Raw genomic sequence first — 18,643 nt, 5'->3', positions numbered from 1 at the left:
CTCCATCCTCCTTATGCTCTTCACTCGGCAAAAAAAAAAAAAATGAAAATGAAAATGACTAGCGTGGAGGAGCACTCATACGATTTTAATGTTGAACACTCTAACTTACGCCCACGCGCGCTCTCTCCCTCTCTCCATTCGGCACTCCAAGAGTTCATGTCCTGATGAAGCAACAACCAACCCCTGTGCCAATTCCCAAACAGATCTTTGCAGTGACAGTAGTTCTTGTCCCCTATTGCCTGCCAAATCCGATTCCTCACGTCCTCACTTTTGCTTACTATCTTTACCCGGGACATGTCTCATGCTCCGTTACCTAACTCCAACCTGTAGACCCTTTCATCCCATCCATGTGCTCCTTTACCAGGATCCGCCTTAGGTCGTGTTTAGTGTCGCTAATGCCAAACCAAAGATACCCCCTCCCTCCTCCCCCTTCTCTCCCTCTCTTCCTCTCTCCTCTCTCTCTCCCTGAAGGAAAGCAATGACAGATGGTAGAAACGGAATAGGACACTAATAGTCCCAAACCAAAACCCCATGTCCAATGATAGGACCGGGTCCATTGAAGAGAACTGGCGATATAAAAAGAGGTTTTCTTTTTTTTTTTTTTTCTTTCTTTCTGTTAGCTGTGCTGTGCTGTAAGGTAAGCGATGACGGACGCGTGTTGCAGGCTATTATCTGACGCGTAAAGATCAAAAGTAGACTACCGGTCGGCTAGGCAGGCAAAATGGCACGCCCCCTTACAAATATCCAAAGTCCATCATTCTACTGTATCAAGATATACACACAATGGATCGCGTCGACTAATACCCTGTTCTCACCATTTCCGTCACTGCTTCTTCTCCTTCCCTCCCCCTCCCCCTCCTCCTCCATGCACCGCTCGATCGCGAAAGCATTATCGAGTCAATATCTCTCCCATCGTCTCCTTTCCCCCCCTCCCTCCCTGTGTCTTTTCTTTTGCTCTTTCTCTCCATTCATCCAACCTCCTGGCTCTCAGCATTGCCATCATCCCGCCTCACTAGCCTACCACGCCCTCCATCGTGCTTCTGTGCGTGCAGCTCTTACACAAGTTTACCCGGCATTTAGTATTTCTACTGATGTATCTTGTGTGGACTCAACGTGAGCCTACACCCGGTATCTAATAGACAAAAAATGCAGCTGCTAGACTAAACCGACACCTCTTCTTTCTTTCTTTCCCTCCTTCCTCGGAAAATGCGGGCTCATTCAGGTACAGGACGGGGTACACAAAAGGACGGCGCAGAGGTTTGCTCGTGTGATGTGCCTCGATTTGGCATAGCCCTGTCCAGCCGGCCCAGCCCAGCCCAGCCCAGCCCAGCCCAGCCCAGCCGAAGAGCGATAAAAATATCCCGTTTATTTCTGAACCTGAACCTTGCATCAAGCTTCACTTTCTACTATGTAGATAGTGTACTTCAATCCAAACCACCAGTTGCCCTGTCTCCATGCCTTCTTGTTCACACCCAGCCTTCTTTTTTTTTCTTGGTTTTCTTGGTTTTTGTTGAAAGAGTCGTGTTTAATACTTCTTTTTTTTCAACTTCCTTCTGTCTTCTATTCAATCTCTCTATCTATCATCACCAGAGGAAACCACCCTCCCCTAGTGACCATCCATCCCTATTCGGAGACCCTCTCCTCGGGTCCACCTCATTTTGCCTTTTTCGTCTCCAACTCAACCGCCTCGCCGTCACTGCTCTTCTCCTCAGCAGGGCCACGACGGAGATGTTGGTCATCCAAGCTCTCCTTCGTATCGTATCTCATCATCATCAGCTTGCGCCGTGCTAACTGTCGCTCCATCATAATCTTGAAATCCGCAAACACCCTCTCAAAGTCCATAATGCTCGGCTTCGGATCCAGTGTTGTCCAATATCCATTGAACCGATGGAACAAATAGCCTATTGAGAGTAACAGAAACAAAGTCGTGTTGGTAAAAAAGAAAAAAGGCCTCGTCGCTGTCGCGTTCATGTTGAGCTCTTAATAACATGCGCCTGAAAATTTACAATATAGCTCATGATAAATGGATCGATCTGTGCCGTTCAGAAACAAAAAGTACTGCAGCTGTCTAGTCCGCAGAGTTTGCACCGCAAACGCTGTGATATTGATACCGACAATCGCGAACGAATACCTACACAAAGACATAATACATTTAAACAGGTCAGCATCCCATCCACAACATTCGTCCAAGGAAGTAACAGATGAAACACAATAGAGCTGTGCACAGTACCAAGATTTCTCATCATGTGAGCACTCTAATGCGTGTCTTGCCGACTGAGGGTAATATCTCGCATAATAAATCAAATCGTCCAGTCCAAGCATGCCTACGATATCACAAATCACACCACAACCAAGCACCGTTAGTATCCGTTCTGATCAGCCAGTCAAGTCGCAGCTTGCTTGCACAAACGTGTTCTTACCCATGCCCCTGAAGTCCGTTGCTGGGTCCTTGCCCTGGAACCCAATCTATTCGCACAATGACCAAAAAAAAAGCTCCTCATCAGTCATCGAAACTCGTGATGCAGCTGTGGAGCACAGTTTTTTTTTTTTTTCTTTTTTTTTTTTTTTTTCATGGGCCCTCCATACCTCTGTCCACTGCTTCGTGTATCGACTCTTGAGCTTTTCCTGAGGTTGAAGAAGGTCCCAGAGCTAGGGGGGTAGTCGATAAGAGCATAAATTGACCACATTTAGTTCCCTGACCTCAATAAATACGCGCAAATTCATCAACGTGTACATCCCCCCTGTTGCCTTACCAGCATTAATTTCCGCTCATGGGCGGGATTCGTGGAATCGTACTTGGTATGAGCGCGTTGGTTGATTTCCCGTGCGAGCTGATGTGTCGATGCCACCTTCTCCAGTGCATACTGCAGTTTCCTTGCCGCGGGTCTAAACAGAAAAGAGAAACGAGGAGATGGAAAGATGGAAAGACCAGTGTGTTAAACATCAGAGATACACATTATTCTCTGGTCTCGCGCCCCCTCTCAAAATGATTCTATATTTTGGGGGTGGAGTAATCAACCACAGGCACGACTCTAGGAAGACATGTTTTTTTTTTTAGGCGTGCACATGTCAATCAAGCAGGAATGTGTGGCCCACACCAAAAAAATTTCCTTTGGGGTTGGTACAGAATGCTGAATATTCATCCAATCCATAGGTCCTGCATCCTGGGTGTCCTAATGCCTTGAAACGCCAACAGCGCCATGGCTGCATCGAGTCAAAGTCCAGTCGGGCCAAGTCCTATTCCTGCCCTCGGCATTGTCTCATCCTATTTATTCTAATTGACCACTCTTGGCTGAAAATGGTATCCTGGCTCAGCTGCTCATTAAATAAAAAAGAGATCGAGAGAGAAAGAGAGAGAGAACAGCGCCTGCAATAATCCCACGTCTTCTTTAACGTGTTTCGGATGCATGTGGTAACCCAACACCTCTACTCTTTCTCAGTCGCGTTCTCCTCACGCTTGATGATGCGTGCTCTCTGACTTTGACCTTCTCTGCTGCTGTCCCTGCCCTCCTTCGATTTTTTTTTTTTTGTTTGCTGCGAGCATAATGCGTCCCCCAATAAATATGAGCATATGCGATATGCGGTGTGTCATGAGATCGGAAAACTTACGTATTGGGCGATCCTCCGTCGGGGAACCGCTTCTTGCGAAGAATTTGGTGTATAATCTGGACTGGGTCGCATTCGGCCGCCTCCAACTCACGTCTCTCCAACTACGTTTGTAATACGAAATTATTATTATTTTGTTCAGGCGGAGTCATTAGCATCCCGTCATTAAAAAGATCCGTGCGACTGGAATGCATTATAGCACACTGTCGTGCTCATTACCGTAAGCTGCTTTGAAAAAAGAATGCATCGATCTATCAAACAACAAAGAGAGAGAGAGAGAGAATGCGCAGTTTTGTCTGAGTAACGGTCGGATTCTTTGGTGGCAAAAGAGGCGAAATAATCTGAAATGATCCCCCACCCCCTCCTCCAATTGGAAAAGAGTAACTCACCGATTCTGTACACCATGCCAGCCGCGGCTCTTGATTGTCTCAGATCCATTTTGGTACGGTCTGCCAAGCTATTGCTGCTGCTGATGCTGCTCGCCATGGACACACTCCTCTTCTTACGGTGCCTCAATTCCGTTGCATGATCATCCACAAGCGAAGTCGTCGAGGACGACGACAGCTCTTGACTATCCTCCACAGTCGTAGTCACTGACGACGGCATGAACAAACCGGAGCTATGGACAAGATTGCGCTCCTCCACATCCGTTCCAGAGTCATGAAACGATTGTGTTGAGCGTTCTGAATCATCCGAAGTCCTAATGGTCCTCCTTGCTGCCGTAGTGCCTGTCACCGCTGCTGCTGATGAAGCTGTGTTTTGCCCACTCTGCATGCTACCACGTCTTCCCCAGCCAGCGGGACCAAGTCCAGTATGACTACGGACATGGAGATGGACTGCGGTGGCGGCAGAGGAGTATGCGATAGTCCCGAGATTCTTTTCGTTGACGAGGCTCGAGGTGACATTGCCGTCGTCGTCCCAGAGCGCATCCAGTGGGGTGGGCCAGTTATTGGCGCCGCAAATACGCGAGAGCTCCGTGGATTTGTTAAAAAGGCCATAGATGAACTTGAAGACACGATAGAGATAGAGGAGAACGAGGTTCTGATAGATGGAGTTGTCGAGGACGAGGTTGACCCATTGCTGGACATGGTATTTGACCGAGGCGATCGCAGTTCTTTTGGAGGATGGAGGGGCCATTACAAAATGAAGAGGGAATCAGCTGTTGAGGGAGGGAGAGGAATGTCGATTTCAAGTGTACTGCAGCTGGAGGAATGAAGGATAAGAGAGGAGAGAGAGAAGAGGGAGTGGAGTGCAAACAAGCAAGTGTGCAGTAAGAAAAAAAAAAAAAAAAAAAAAAGAGCGGGTGTGGGTGTGTGGGTGTGTGGAGAAAGAAGTCAAGAAAAAAAAAAAAAAAGCGGGGTAGTGGTTTGTAGACCTCGAACCAGAGCCAGACGAGGGAGCGGACGTGTCTCGTCCGAAATCCAAAGGGCCGCATGCCAACCTCACTCACGTGGACCCTTTTCTTTGCTTTGTTACTTTTTCCACTTACAGAGCAAAAGGAGCAAAAGGAGCTAGCCTAGTCCACGGCTGATCGTTTTTCATTACCATTACTATTACTATTACCATTACCATTACTATTACCATTACTATTACTTGATTGCTTGGTTGCCTGTACGTGTTTTTTTTTTTTTTTCTTATTCTTTATAATTAATGATGTCAACAACGATATCTATGTCTGAGAGACTAATCCGCCTTCTTTTGCTCGTCCTGATCAGCAGTAGCATCGCTCATCGAGGGCTGTGGCGACTGTCTCCCCAAGGCCGCCGCACTCGTCGGCTGCGACTCTCCAACATCTTCCTTCGCCAGCACCGCCAGCCGCTTCGCCAACAATGCCACCCCAAAGAACACAATTAGCACCCCCAGACAGAACAGCACATACTTCTTCGCCGTAAAGCCCGTGAACTCCCCATAGTAGATCCCGCCTCCGACAATGTCCAGCAGCACCCAGATCGTGAAGAACACCGGGACCTGGAGCAGCGCGTCGTACTTCTTCAGTCCCATGTTGATCCAGTATACCTGCGATACCGCCGTTACCACTGTCACGACCAGGATCACCCATGCGAGTCCTGACGTGAATTGGTTCTGTCCATCGAAAATACTGGTCACCAGCAAATTGATCAGAGACTTTGCAAATAGCACCGTGTATGACGCCATCATGCCTCCCAGTGCAGCGTACGACAGCGGAAGACAGAACCGCAGCAGTGGGGAATTCCGACGGATCAATTTGTCCTCTGGCAAAGAAGGTATTAACTCGACTCGCTTAATGCGCTCCCAGATCGTGAACGGAGCCCCATCCTCGTGCTTATCAGTGTGATGTCTGTTTCGACGCCGCCGGACTGGTTGCGTGTTGGATATGACAGAGGAGGCCCCGGACTGACTATGGGTATTTCCTGGCCTCGATGGTCCTGCATCAACCTCAGCAATCGGTGTTGTTCCCGCAATGCCCGACTTCTTTCCTGTTGCTGGCGGTTCTCCAAACCTCAAATGTGTCTCATGCTTGCCGACTCTAGAGGATTCTGCGTTCATTTCCAGACCCAAAATAGATAGCCTGCTAGTCTTACTGCTTCTGCTAGAGCCGAACGACGGTCGCCGCTGGTCATGCGGATGATCCGTCCCGGCTGCTGACGAGGCTCCCACGGCAGTCCCTGATTCATCGCTGGTGATGGTCTGACGGCTGTCGCTAGTGTTCAGAGCAATCTCAGACTCCTGCGAAAACGGTTTGACAGGCGTCTCCAGATCTCTTAAGGATTCGCCCGCTTTCTCAGCGTCCAGCTCCTTGGGGGAATTTGTTGCTGTTGCTGGTGAACTGGACGCAAGTATTCCGTGCATTGATGTTGAGTGACGCTCCTTGGCTGCGAGACTGAAATTACTGGCGTTGGAATGGATGCGATAGAGTCGTCCCTCCTGCTGTAGCTGTCGCTCAGATGACACTCCGATGGCCACATCGGCCTCGTTCTCCACGTTCTTCTCAACAAAGCGAATAAAGAAGAAAGTAAAGATGATGCAGATGCCGATAAAGGACAGGTAGACGATCGTGGCAGGCTTGTGGAACAGATTGATGAGCACGCACAGTTTGTAGTCTATGCGAACAAAAGTGATGGCACAACCGTCAACATCCCACATATTACCGCTTGTATTCGATCCAATTTAAGAGCAAACTCCCATGACGCATGAAATAAACCAAGGCTCTTTTGTTACCTTGGGCAACAATGCCTGAAAACACGACGACCATGACGGATCCTGCAACAATGAAAAAGATTCCAGCTATATCCCATTTCCCAAGCACCTCCTTGTTGATCAGCGGCGCAATGATAACGTTAGAGATGAGCGAGATTGATCCCAGGGGTGCTGTCAGAGACTGTGGTGCGAATCGAAGTGCGATAAACCCTCCTAGGTTGCCGAGGATGAAGACAAGGAGACCTGCTGCCCAGAGCTAGAAGGTGTGGTAGCAAAAAGGCAACAATGAGAAAACGACGAATTTTCCACATATCCATTACCGCTGTCGTAAAACAACAAGGTCCCATTGCAGATTAACTCTCCTTACCTTCGAGACAAAGATGTTTCGCCAGAACATATATGGCTTCAAACGACGGTACAGCTTGCCCCTCCTATTCTCCTTTTCTTCATACAGGCGATCTGCCTCCTCTTGAACCTGCTCCTCCGTCCATCCGAATTCCTGGCGCCAGCGCTCATGTTCCTCCTCCATTTCCAGTCCTTTGAGGACCCTCTTCTCGTCATGCTTGCGCAACGCGTACTTTTGTCCGTTCAATCCCACGTTCAAGACCGTAGAGGAAATCAGAGTGATGACAACACCGATCCAGACATGATTCCGCTGATCGATCTTTTGACAGAATCCGAGCCCTTGCTGCCTCATCTGGTCCAGTGTGAATCCATTGTTCTGGCTGGGGTCGTCCGATTGATGTTCATCGAGATCAAAATTGCAGGTGCTGTGGTATTCGCAACTGTCGACATTGGATCCGACGAGGGTACAGACGGAATTGACAGGCTGTCCTCCACAGCAGCTGATTTCGCCACCTCTGACATTGGTGAAGGTATGGTTGGAGGGTGCATTGTTGTCTTGCCAGGGGCTACCACAGGTTGACTCGAGTGTACAATGTTGTGGTGAACACAGGTCGCTCGGGACAGTCAGGCCGAATTGGGTATAGAACGCAAAGGCTGCGCAGTCTGTCGGCGCATTGCACTGCTCGCCTATTGATCATGGTCAGTCGACAATTGTACAGAAAGAGCGATTCAACAAAGTCAGTATTTCCAAGCATTCTCAACAACGCCATCGTCATTTTCTTTTTCTTTTTTTTTCTTCCGATCAGATCGCTGTCGGGAATTATCTATGGTCGTGAGGACGCTAGTGATGGTGTGTATGTGTTATGCCGCAAATAGGAGGAGAGGAGACAGAGAGGGCGCGTGCGTAGTTGCGTAGTTGTGGAGAGTGCGAGTAATACAATTGAATCATCATCGGCATGTATGAGCACTCGTACCTGCAGTGACGACAAACTGACAGGACCCTGTCCCTGGGGTGGTGGTGCTGTTGATACCAATGGACCCATTGGACCCCTGACCAAAGACACAGGCATAGTTTCCTGACTGGACTGTGGGATGGTCCTGTGGCCAGTGCGGAGGACGACTTGCGCCTAGACAGTCAAAGTCGCTGGTGCAGGCTGTGGGCATTCCCGCTGGCGTGTCTCTCTTGGTCAGGTACGACAATGATGACGACGACGATGACTGTATTGAAGCTGAAGCTGAGGCAGACACAGGGACATGGTTGCGTGCGTGTGTGGCTGTTGTTACTGTGGGTAGTGCGGTGGTGAGAGTGAGGAAGGTGGAGATGATCAGCAGTGTCCTGATGGCGAATGCGATGGTGGTGGTGGTTGTAGATGTCATTACGAAGTGAGATGTACTTTCTTTAATGGGCCAGTGTGAGTTACTGAAGATTGGAGTGTGGTGCACAGCAACCTTCGTTTGGTCCTTCTGCTTTTTTTTTTCCTTCAGAGCCAGATGGTCGATTTAACGGGTGAATGTGTAAAAAAGAAGGCGAAGGGGAGATGTGAGGGGGACAGACAAAGGAGACAAAGCGAAGAAGACGAGAAAGAAGAGGATGCGTGAAGAAAAGGTAGCTTGCCAGAACAGATACACGCAGCATGCACACCCACACGCGACTCAGAGAATAGACCAAGGGAAGAGATAGATATTAAAAGAAATAAGTGGGCGAGAATCGAATCGTGAGAGCAAAGTGGAGAGAGTGAGCAATTGCCAGGCGTGCAAGGATGCAAAGGGGTCTTTTTTAGTCTTTTCGTTCGAGTGGGAGTGAAGAAGAAAGAGAGTAGAAGGAAGGAAGAAGGAGGAAGGAAGGAGGAGGCGAAGAAGTCGAAGAAAGAAAGAAAGAAGAAAAAGACGACACAGAAGGAGGAGGATTGATGAGGATGAGCTTAAGCGGGATAAAAGCCGGGCAGACAGAAACCTGTTTCATTGCCTATCCTTGGCATAGAGTTCAACAGCCGAGAGGGCTATCCTCCCTCCCCAGTGCACTCATCCCTTTTTGCCCTTTCTGCCCTTTCTTCCTTTTCTTCCTTTTCTTTTTCTGCTGCTGCGCGCTGCGCTGGAGAATACCACCACTCTTCCCCTTATCCACGGGAATTGTCTTGGCCAACTACACCTGCATCCTGCCCGCCGATTTTGCTTGGCTTCAGCCATTAGAGAGCAGGGCTGAAGTCTCTTTAAAACACTTAATGGCTATTACTCTACTCTCGAAGGCATTAGACCTGACACTGCTGGCGCTCTGCGATTGAACAGAATGTGAGTGCTCAGTCCTCCATCGAATCCGTACACAAACCTGTTTGTCGTGTGCTGTCCTCTGTCTTGCTGTCTTGTGCTGTAGCTTTCCTGTTGTAGGGGCTCCCATTTTTATCTTTTTGTGATCTGTGTTGTAGACACTTTTGCGGGGTAGCAGTGCGACAATGAATTTATCTGCGATTGTACAATGTTCACCGACAGCCTTCTTCCTTCAGCAAAAGCAAGCGCCGACATTTTATCCATCTATCCGTCGTTGGATAAAGAGGTGACTGGGATGGACTAGGGCCAGCTCGCTGCATTGCTAACAGACATCTTTTACGGCCCATTGTTCACTTTTCAAATGACGCGTTATCCCATCCTTCTGTTCATGCCTTCTCTCTCACACCTTCTCTTTTGAAAGAAGAAGAAAGGGCCTCCATCTACAGCACACGTCTAGTAGACACAATTCCCTTGGAGATCAATTGCCTCAGGATTAGTAGCGTGGGCGTAGAGTACAGCCCAACAACAACAGAACAACATTTTTCTTGCTTTTGTTATCATTTATCATCCTCGTAATACCTCTTTTCACTCTAAGGACAAGAACTTCCCCCACACTCCATCCAATATACCCAGTACGCCAAGACAAAATAAAATAAATGAATATAGCTTGATGGCATCCGTAAACGATTTCATCCTTTGACGCGTTCTAACAAGTTGTTGCGAAAATCAAAAAGGTACAAAAGTGTTTGTACTCGGACTTGAACCGAGGACCGTCTGTGTGTTAGACAGACGTGATAACCAACTACACCATACAAACTTTGCTGTTGTTGAAAGTTTGAGGATTAGATCTAATTTATTTTTAATTCTTTAAGTCACGTGCAATTTAGTCACGTGCTTCATTCTCTCAATGCTCGCGGGCGGAAAAAAAAAAAAGCTTCCTCTTCGACTTTTTGTTTGATGCCGGATGTTACTTCGCAAGCTAAACGCCGCTTCACTTCTCCATGGCATATGAAGAGATGAAGACTTTTGCTTTAAAGCGCAGTAGGCTCAAGTTTGCATGTCTATTGACAGACCTACTGGCCAAACAAATACATGGAACAGTTTCTAGAAAATGAAAAAAAAAATAGCGGCGCTTAAGGTCTATTGCTGGGTCTATTGCTGGGTCCATATGCTCACTGCTCAGTTTTTGTTATGTCCTTACTCAAATTGTTTTACCGATATAGATGGCATAGATTATATAGATGATATAGATGATATAGATATATCGCTGTGGAATTTGGGGAATATATGCAGGCCTGTGAGCATTCTCCTCAATGGCAGTTGTATATGGAAATATCCTCGGTTAAAGAGTCAAACTCTGGTACTTGTTGAATGAATCAAATACTTGTCTGACTCAAACACCAAACATTGCCTCGTGGATTCATTTTTATCCTGACAAAAAATAAAGGAGGTTTGCCTTACGATTACTTGCAGATTGCGGTCTGGATGGCGCAACAGTAACATGCGTGCTTGAAAACAAAATCGAAGATCGGACAATCGACTCGAACAAGCTGTTAGCGACAAGCTGGTGTAACCTCGAGGCTGAGCCCTTCATCGCCTTGTCTGAATGTCCATCTTTTCATCTTTTTTTTTCATTTATTGCTGAGCCTTGCTCAGCCCCGACAAAAGAGCGAAATTCCACTTTTTCCATTGTGGAATCCAGCAGTGTCAGATGCGAATTGTGGTAGTGGCGTGTGGTGTGTGGACAGCGAGTGGCCCGTCTTTTCTGGTCGTTCCGTGCTTCTAAATAGAAGGACAAAAAGGTGCCGCAAAAATATACTGCATAAGGTTCAATCGGTTGCACCGCACAGACGCGGCCTTTTTTGGGTGTGAGACGGCAAAAGGGAGGCCCAAAAGTCCAACAAAAACAGCCTTGAGGGTCTTAGTGTTGTGTGGGGAACGTGGTGTTTTAATTCTTTCATAATTCATTCTGCGGGTTTCGTATAAAAGGAAGAGGGCCCCTTCCCCTCAGCGCCTCTTTCACATCTCACACCTTGCCCATACCACATCCCCAATACTTACTCATACACTACACCTCCCCATCCCCATCTTTCTCTCTTCACTCTACAGAAAATGGCAAGTGTTAACAAAAAAAAACAACAACAACAACAACAGCAACAACTCTCGTCACCAATGGTTTCATGGAAAAACGCAGCGGACAATCACCCATACTAATTCTTTGTGTTCTTCGCTTTATAACAAAAAACAATGCAGACCCACCACAACTACACAGAATCGCAGATCGTAAACATCAAGCTGCAGTTCACGGCCATGGACAAGGACGGCGATGGTGCCATCTCCGAACAAGAATTCCTCGAGGCTCTCACGAACTCGAATCGCAACCCCGAGGAGTACGATCTCCAGACCTTTTTCACCAAGGCAGATAAGAACAAGGACGGCAAGATCAGCTTCAACGAGTTCTTGGATGCCTGCCACGACCTCGGTCTCGGCCGCGAGAAATGTGCCACGGGCACGCCCACGAAGAAGTCCGCCAAGGAGATCGATGCCATCTTCCGGAACTTTGATCTCGACGGAAACGGTTACATCTCTGCTCAGGAGCTCAGCCAGGTTCTTGCCAAGCAAGGCGAACATCTTTCCAAGGAGGAGATCAAAGATATGATCAAGACTGCAGACTTGAATGGGTAAGCCATGTCTTTTCGTCTCTGGGTCGTTTTTGGTCCGCCTTCGTTCTTTCTTGCCTTTTTACGTAGATTTACCAGGACTGACGCGGAATGTTTTATTTTATTTTTTCTTGTTTACTTTCTTTCGATGTCTTAGTGATAACCAAATCGACCGTGAGGTAAACCAACAAACTCCTCGCTTTTGCCAGCTGACCCTCTAGCCATCGTTGTCATCTCACGTAATGACAAAATAACTAAACTACCTTTTTTTCCTACGACAATAGGAATTCGCAAGGATGATCTAGACTGGCTAGCAATCTCCTCACAGTAGACGACGATCCAGACGTCTAGACAACCAAGCAATCGCCTCACAGCACATGTATATTATTAATAAAGCAAATCTGCTGTCTCCAACAACACTGGCCACTATTGTCCATGCTGGACTACCTGGACTCAGAAAGGACCCTGAAAAGCGCGTACAATTGAGCTCGGTTTCATCTTCAGCTTTATATATTTCGAGGGTGGTAGCGGTGCTATAATTCTATGCTGACTTTATTATAATATGCCTGCTTGCATGCGGCCATGCCCCTTTACCCTGGTATCAATCCTTACTGGGGGGATATACAAGTGTCCATGATGCCCCCAGAAGAAGAAAATAATAATATATATGACCGTCTTTGCTCCTCCCTTCTCCCCGCCTTTAGTGCAAATCCAACCGCTCGAAAACCTTCTTCACTTGTTCCATAAACACAAACATGCAGACAGTATGGGGCCTAGATGCGGACAAAAAAGAAAAAGAGCACCACCAGAAAACTTTAGTATGGGTAAACATAAAACCTCAATTCTTCTTGCGGCCCTCAATTTCCCGGCCGCACTTTAGACCCAATACCGAGTGCCCCTATTTCCCCACAACCAGAAGCCTCGACCAGAAGCTTCAATCAGAGCTACTGACTTACCCAATGCGCAGATAATGCGCCGTGAAGCCCTTGTAGAGCGCTTTCACTCCCTCAGTCCTGACCGTCTTGAGTGCGCAGTCGATGGGGCTCTTGTACAGCATACCTCCACGTCCCGTCACTGGATCCGGTGCCTGGTTGTACATTCTCGTGGCGATGATATCGAACGGGTTCATGGCAAGGGCCAGGAAGAATCCAGAGACCAAACTACTCAGTGCGTGGCAGAGGGCTCCGTTCTCGAGACCGCCGACCCTGATCATGTTCTGCTTGACAACATCATAAAGAGGCAACTGGACTGATGATCCTACACCCGTTCGCATCATTGATGCGTCCACACCGCGGTAGAGACCTCGAACGCCCTCCGTCTTGAAGACGTGTCGCAGTCCGTCGAACGTGTGTTTGTAATAATGTTGGTGTCCGACTCTGGAAGCCTCGTGCGACGAATAGGATTGTAACCGGGTCTTGATCAAGAACAGGGGACTCGCCAGTGCAGCAGAGAGCAGACCTCCGGTTCCGCCCGCTACAATATTAACAAAGCTGTTGTTCGTGCCGGGGTCTGTCTTGAAGAGCGAGTGGATCGAGTGCTTGATCGGGTCATACAGTCCCAATCGGGTGCCGTTCATCAGAATCTGGTACATGTACGCACACCCCAATCCACGTTGAAGTCCTCGGATACCCTCATACTTTGCAATGTGAACAAACGCCTGCCCAAAATTCGTGTAGATCCTGGCCGTTCCTGGTGCCTGGCGTACCAATTCTCCTTGAAGCTGAAGTCTCGTTTTGATGACCTACAAAGAAGGAAAAAAAAAAAAAGAACACATGTGTCAATTAACAATTGATGGGGGGGGGGGGAGACTGTCAGGGCCGGATTAGGTTCATGATTCATATTTGTCTTTGGGTACCTCTGCAGGGTTAGTAATAGTAACAGCTCCACAGGCGGCGATACCAGCAGCTATGAACCCGTACACCGCGGAGGGTTTCCTGACAGCAACCTGCGTAGGGGTTGCAGCAACGACAGTGGGGATGCCAGCGACGGCGAGTGGTGGCGGTGAGTTCTGAAGGGGTGCGTTTGACATGTGGTCAGGTGATGATCTGATGATGGGGTTATGGGGGTAAGCGTGGGAGATGTAAATGTGAGGCAAGTGAGTGGAGAGAGGGGAGGTTTGCGTTCCTGGAGAAGGAGAAGAAGAGTTAGGCTGTTGGATGGAGAGGAACGAGGAAGAGCAGGCGAGGACTAGAGGGGATGGAGCGGCGGAAGGAAGGAAGGAGGGAAGGAAGGAAGGATGAAGTGTGAGATGTGGCGATGGTCGTTTAAAGATGATTTCAAGGCAGTGGCAGTGAACGAAGTTGTTACTGCATATGCAAAAGGCCGTGCTATGTGGCGCGGCATAGAAAGAGTAAAATGAATCACTCCAATTCGCTTTGTCACACACAAAGAAATGCCAGGAACAGGGCCGAGCGATGGAATCTTGGACTTGGGCGTCACGAACGGGCGAAATAGCTTATACGGGACAGCATATGACACCAATGTGCAGTAGAGCAGACATAAAACTAAAATATGAGAGTATGAATGGGATCTACAACTAAAGACTGGATCTGTTGAGCTGTATAAGGCCTTGAGACGAACGTCGGTTGGAAGTAGCGTAGATCCAGGTAGGCATAAAGCAGAGAGGACGCGTTCGAGTAGGCGGGGGAAGCCAGGCAAACGAGATCTGAACAGTAAAATGCAATTCAAGGTAGAGATGTGAATGCAGACAACTTGGACTTGTTGATTTGCATAGACGCCTGCAACTTTTCTCTGAACGCCGAAAATGCTTTCGGTCCACAAATCGAGCCCTAGCCGCCTCAGCGGGTCCTATTTCTAAGGTAACTAACTACACGTTAGCAGGACATTCTCGATGGCCACGATGGACATAGGAGCGGCCTACATTCCCTATGCCGCTATGACGATTCTGCGGGGATGAGACGCCTAATACAGGCTAAAAGTAATATCAGTTAACAAGAAGTTCTATGCAGAGGTGTTAGTGCTCAACACAAAGACCCCGCTATGGGCTGAAGCGGAGAAACGTGTGCATGTCTGATCGGGGATTCATTGAACATGGTGCAGTAGTCCATTCTGGGACGTGTTCAACCGTTTGGATAGAAATGGATGTTTATCTGTTTTATTTTTCCACGGATGTAACACAGGGCAGTGCTGCAGACCCTGGCATGGCTTATTTTGGTGTTCTGGTGGAGACACAGCGTGCTAGCCGGCCCTCTTTCGTTTCATTTTGTTGATGATAGCTGGTCTAGCCCCTCATCCCCCACTCAAAAACCGAATTGCACTCCATTCCTCTCGCTCATTTAGTTATCCTCTTGATATACATCATTGGCTTGCAATGGAGGGACCCCAATGGCTCTGCAGGGGCAGTTCGAGGCTCCAAAAACAGTGTTCACCTCGGGTAGCCATCCTGTGGCTATTTGTTTTGGATGTTGGTTCCATGGTACATTTGTCATGGGATGGAATGGACAGCAATATAACCTGTGCTATCGCCTACGGGAACAGTGGTTTCACTCTCCTGGAGGACGCCTAGAGCTTTTGTCGCGGAAGCATTGCCCAAATTAGTTATGCCAGCGTCAGTTGTGCCGGGCGATCGCAATGGCCACAAATCGCGGCATCATAAACATCGGATATGATATTTGCGTATGCTGGAAAGGAAAAAAAAGGAGGAGGTGTACGTCTATACATAACTCTCGCCAAGGATGGAATGAGGAGGGGAGCAGGTGTACATGCATGTGCCATAGTCTTTAGTATATTTCTGGACATCTGCATGTCCATGGTCGTGGCCGTAACTTATTTATGTGAGTATTGGGGCTCGGCTAAAAAGGTGGATTGAGCCATGGCTCTGGCTGTATAAGTATGCGTGTACTTATATGGGTACATGTACAGGAGATGGTTATGGTCCATGGTGTATGGTGTTGTTTAAAACTCCACGGGGACTAGAGGGTGCGCTAGGGTATGGATAGAGAGGGAAAGGAGGGGCGTCATCTGCGGAGCGAGGGTGGTGGATAAATAATAGGAACGCCAAATGGGTGAAACAAGGGAAAGTAAAAATAACTTCATCGCATTGCGTGAGAGAAGAAGGGGGCCATGGTGGAGAGGCGAGGATGGAGTGCGAGCGGTCAAAAGGCTTCAGGGCGAATGGATGGATGGCAGACCACACATCCCACCATCCCATTGGCATTGGTCCCTGCCTTCTCTCTTTATTCCTGACGTCCACGACTTTGTCGGCCAAGCAAGCGAGCAAAAGCGCCTTGTCGCGTGTTTCGGGCGCGCGGGGGTTATTTCCTGTTCCTTTTGGGCCTTCTGGTCGTTCCTTGTGGTCGGCTGTGACTAGCACGCATAGCGAGCTATCCCTTTAAAGCAATTCCCCTCTCTCGATCTGCTTGCTTGCAAGTCAGGTAGACTAGCATGGTGCTCCCACCGGTAGTTCCCTCCCAGATCATCTGCGCTGTCATCATCCGCCCCCAACAGTCCTCATCCCATATCTCCCATATCTCCGCTCCTTTCTTTCCTCCACTTCTTCTCTTCCCCTTTGCTCCCCATTTTCACTCTGCACACCGCTAGCTCCACATCCTTGGGTCCCCTCGATAGCCCCCCTCTCCCGACCATCTCTCGTCCTTTGCTTCTCCCTCCATACACACACACACATATTATTTCCTCACCGCTTAATATTCCCATACTTCACTCTCACTCTTTCCATCCACTACACCCCCAGACATGTCTGCAGCTCTCTCTACAGGAGCTACAACCGATGCTCCTGTTCCAACCTCGTCGCCAACCCCTCCACCATCCACAACCACTGAACCCCCAACTACTACCGATACTCCAACACCACCACCTACAACAACCCATACCCCACCAACCACATCCCAGCCTCCACCACATACCACTACCGATAGTCCTAACCCCGGCCCTTCACCCTCTCCTGACCCATCATCTGGAGGTGGTGGAGGCTCTGGAGGAGGAGGAAGCGGAGGAGGGGGAAGTAGCACTAAGACCTCGACCAGGAGCAGATCGACCTCAAAAACTAGCAGCGGCAGCGAACCTACACAGTTGCCCGGAGGCAGCGGCAGTACTGGTGGTAGTGGCGGAGGCAGCACCGGTGGAGTCGATGGCTCCAGCAGCAGCTCTCCCACTGAATCCAAGTCCATCATCGGTCCTGTCATTGGTGGTATTGCCGCCGTGTTGGTTGTTGCATTTCTGGTTGGGGTCTTCGTAATGCGGTACCGGAAGAAGAACAAGAAGAGGCAGCGCCGACTCGACATCCTGTTGGACCAAAATGGACAGGGACAGGATCAGTTCCATGCATTGGGACTCGGTGGAGGGTCAAATGCCAGTGGGAAACCCAGGCCGAGCTCTATTCATAGCTCTGCCGCCAGGCCGTCGACACATCTCGATATGGCCGCCATAGCCGCTGCAGGAGGTGCCGGTGCATTAGGAGCCATGCATCACGCCGGCGATGGATACGACAATTACGATTATCAGCAAGGATACCAGCAAGTCCCCTATGGCGGATACCAGGATCAGTATGACCAGTATGATCCGTATTACCAGCAGCCCATGCCTCCACAGTCTGGTACTCAATTTCCGTCAGCAGGGTATTACTCAGACTTGCCCAATCTGCAGCAAGAACAAATGGCCTACCAGCAACAGTATCAACAACAGTCTTACGGAACTGGATCGCCATCGATGACCCACTCCACAATTGCATCACCACCAAAGTCGTACCCTCAACCACCACCGGCTGCAGGAACATCTCCTCGAACACCTCACCAGCAACAGCAAGCCTTGGCTCCAGGAGAGACGTATGACAAGTTCGCAAAGATCGAGGCCGGAGATTACGCTAATGCGCACTCGCTCGCGCGTAATCCACAAATCATACCGGAGGGCGGCGCCAAGGTGTCTACGTAGAGGCAGCAAGCATGGATATGCTTGTGTACGGAAGAGGAGTCATGGTCGAGGTTTAGCTTCTTTTTTTTTTTTTTTTTTTTTTTGCTTCATAAAAAAAAACCTCGCCACTTCAAGCCTTTTCGTTTTGGATGTCTGTCATTATGATGATGATAACTGTGCTTTGGAGGGTGATAGGCGAAATGATATGGTGCCACAAACTTATTTGAGCAAAGCATGGACCCTGCAACCTTGTACTATGGCTCTTACGGCGTTAAACGCGCGGGCCAAGCACAGTACTTGACATTTTGTCATTTTTTCCTATCATCCTACATTTCCTGTGTTCTTTTTGCATAGTTCATATTATTTTATTAATGTAATTTTCCCCCAAAATACAACCCATCTCTGTGTACGATGTCTTTTCTTTGTCTTTGATCATGTCTTTCACTACCATATGCGGTTAAGTTGAGAAGTGTTCAAAGTCTAGAATGACATTCGTGCCTTGATCCATCAACCTTAACCATGCCGTTCCTGTGTGGATGAAGCATGACTCCGAAAGCTATTGTTCGAGTCTAGAGAGAGATGTAGGTCTCAGTCGCAATTACACTCGCAGATAGTCTATAATGAGGGAGAACATGAGTCGCGGATTGCCCCCTTTTTTTATCTTGCATTTAACGGCAAATTAGACTTCCGACAGTACAGCATGG

The 18,643-nt window shown here is 48.5% G+C and overlaps 5 protein-coding genes and 1 non-coding gene across 6 annotated transcripts; 2 read left to right on the top strand and 4 right to left on the bottom strand.

Annotated features, from left to right (window-relative positions):
• Positions 1-1,304: 1,304 nt before the first annotated feature.
• Positions 1,305-4,889, bottom strand: BC939DRAFT_448239 (ELMO/CED-12 family-domain-containing protein). Its single transcript, XM_051555189.1, has 9 exons — positions 3,996-4,889; positions 3,826-3,857; positions 3,610-3,710; positions 2,754-2,886; positions 2,587-2,649; positions 2,421-2,466; positions 2,231-2,324; positions 2,007-2,131; positions 1,305-1,901 (listed from the first exon to the last, which is right to left on the bottom strand). The coding sequence occupies exons 1-9, from the start codon at positions 4,741-4,743 to the stop codon at positions 1,654-1,656; spliced, it is 1,590 nt and encodes a 529-aa protein (XP_051413445.1). The 5' UTR covers positions 4,744-4,889; the 3' UTR covers positions 1,305-1,653.
• Positions 4,890-5,289: 400 nt separating this feature from the next.
• On the bottom strand, positions 5,290-8,505 carry BC939DRAFT_502167 (magnesium transporter NIPA-domain-containing protein; the record flags this gene model as incomplete). Its single annotated transcript, XM_051560256.1, has 4 exons — positions 5,290-6,686; positions 6,805-7,039; positions 7,151-7,815; positions 8,103-8,505. The coding sequence occupies 4 exons, from the start codon at positions 8,503-8,505 to the stop codon at positions 5,290-5,292; spliced, it is 2,700 nt and encodes an 899-aa protein (XP_051413444.1).
• Positions 8,506-10,136: 1,631 nt separating this feature from the next.
• Positions 10,137-10,210, bottom strand: BC939DRAFT_t85. Its single transcript has one exon. It is a non-coding gene; the product is annotated as a tRNA-Val (tRNA).
• Positions 10,211-11,640: 1,430 nt separating this feature from the next.
• On the top strand, positions 11,641-12,358 carry BC939DRAFT_476158 (calmodulin-like protein 5; the record flags this gene model as incomplete). The annotated part of the gene is made up of 3 exons (XM_051558573.1): positions 11,641-12,074; positions 12,211-12,232; positions 12,338-12,358. The coding sequence occupies 3 exons, from the start codon at positions 11,641-11,643 to the stop codon at positions 12,356-12,358; spliced, it is 477 nt and encodes a 158-aa protein (XP_051413443.1).
• Positions 12,359-13,005: 647 nt separating this feature from the next.
• BC939DRAFT_395935 (mitochondrial oxaloacetate transport protein) lies at positions 13,006-14,082 on the bottom strand (the record flags this gene model as incomplete). Its single annotated transcript, XM_051552252.1, has 2 exons — positions 13,006-13,794; positions 13,909-14,082. The coding sequence occupies 2 exons, from the start codon at positions 14,080-14,082 to the stop codon at positions 13,006-13,008; spliced, it is 963 nt and encodes a 320-aa protein (XP_051413442.1).
• Positions 14,083-16,766: 2,684 nt separating this feature from the next.
• Positions 16,767-17,960, top strand: BC939DRAFT_476156 (uncharacterized protein; the record flags this gene model as incomplete). Its single annotated transcript, XM_051558572.1, has 1 exon — positions 16,767-17,960. One exon carries the CDS (start codon positions 16,767-16,769, stop codon positions 17,958-17,960), a length of 1,194 nt encoding a protein of 397 aa, XP_051413441.1.
• Positions 17,961-18,643: the final 683 nt, after the last annotated feature.

Source organism: Gamsiella multidivaricata, assembly GCF_025024155.1.
Source record: "Gamsiella multidivaricata strain RSA 2152 chromosome Unknown BC939scaffold_24, whole genome shotgun sequence".
Lineage (NCBI taxonomy): Eukaryota > Fungi > Mortierellomycota > Mortierellomycetes > Mortierellales > Mortierellaceae > Gamsiella > Gamsiella multidivaricata.
This window is presented reverse-complemented; position numbering and strand designations above follow the sequence as displayed.

Coding starts and splice junctions, on each gene's coding strand:
- BC939DRAFT_448239 (XM_051555189.1), bottom strand. CDS start 4,743: ATGGCCCCTCCATCCTCCAAAAGAACTGCGATCGCCTCGGTCAAATAC. Junction 2,887..3,609: donor GACGGAGGATCGCCCAATAC/GTAAGTTTTCCG, acceptor TTTTCTGTTTAG/ACCCGCGGCAAGGAAACTGC. Junction 2,467..2,586: donor ACACGAAGCAGTGGACAGAG/GTATGGAGGGCC, acceptor TTGTGCGAATAG/ATTGGGTTCCAGGGCAAGGA.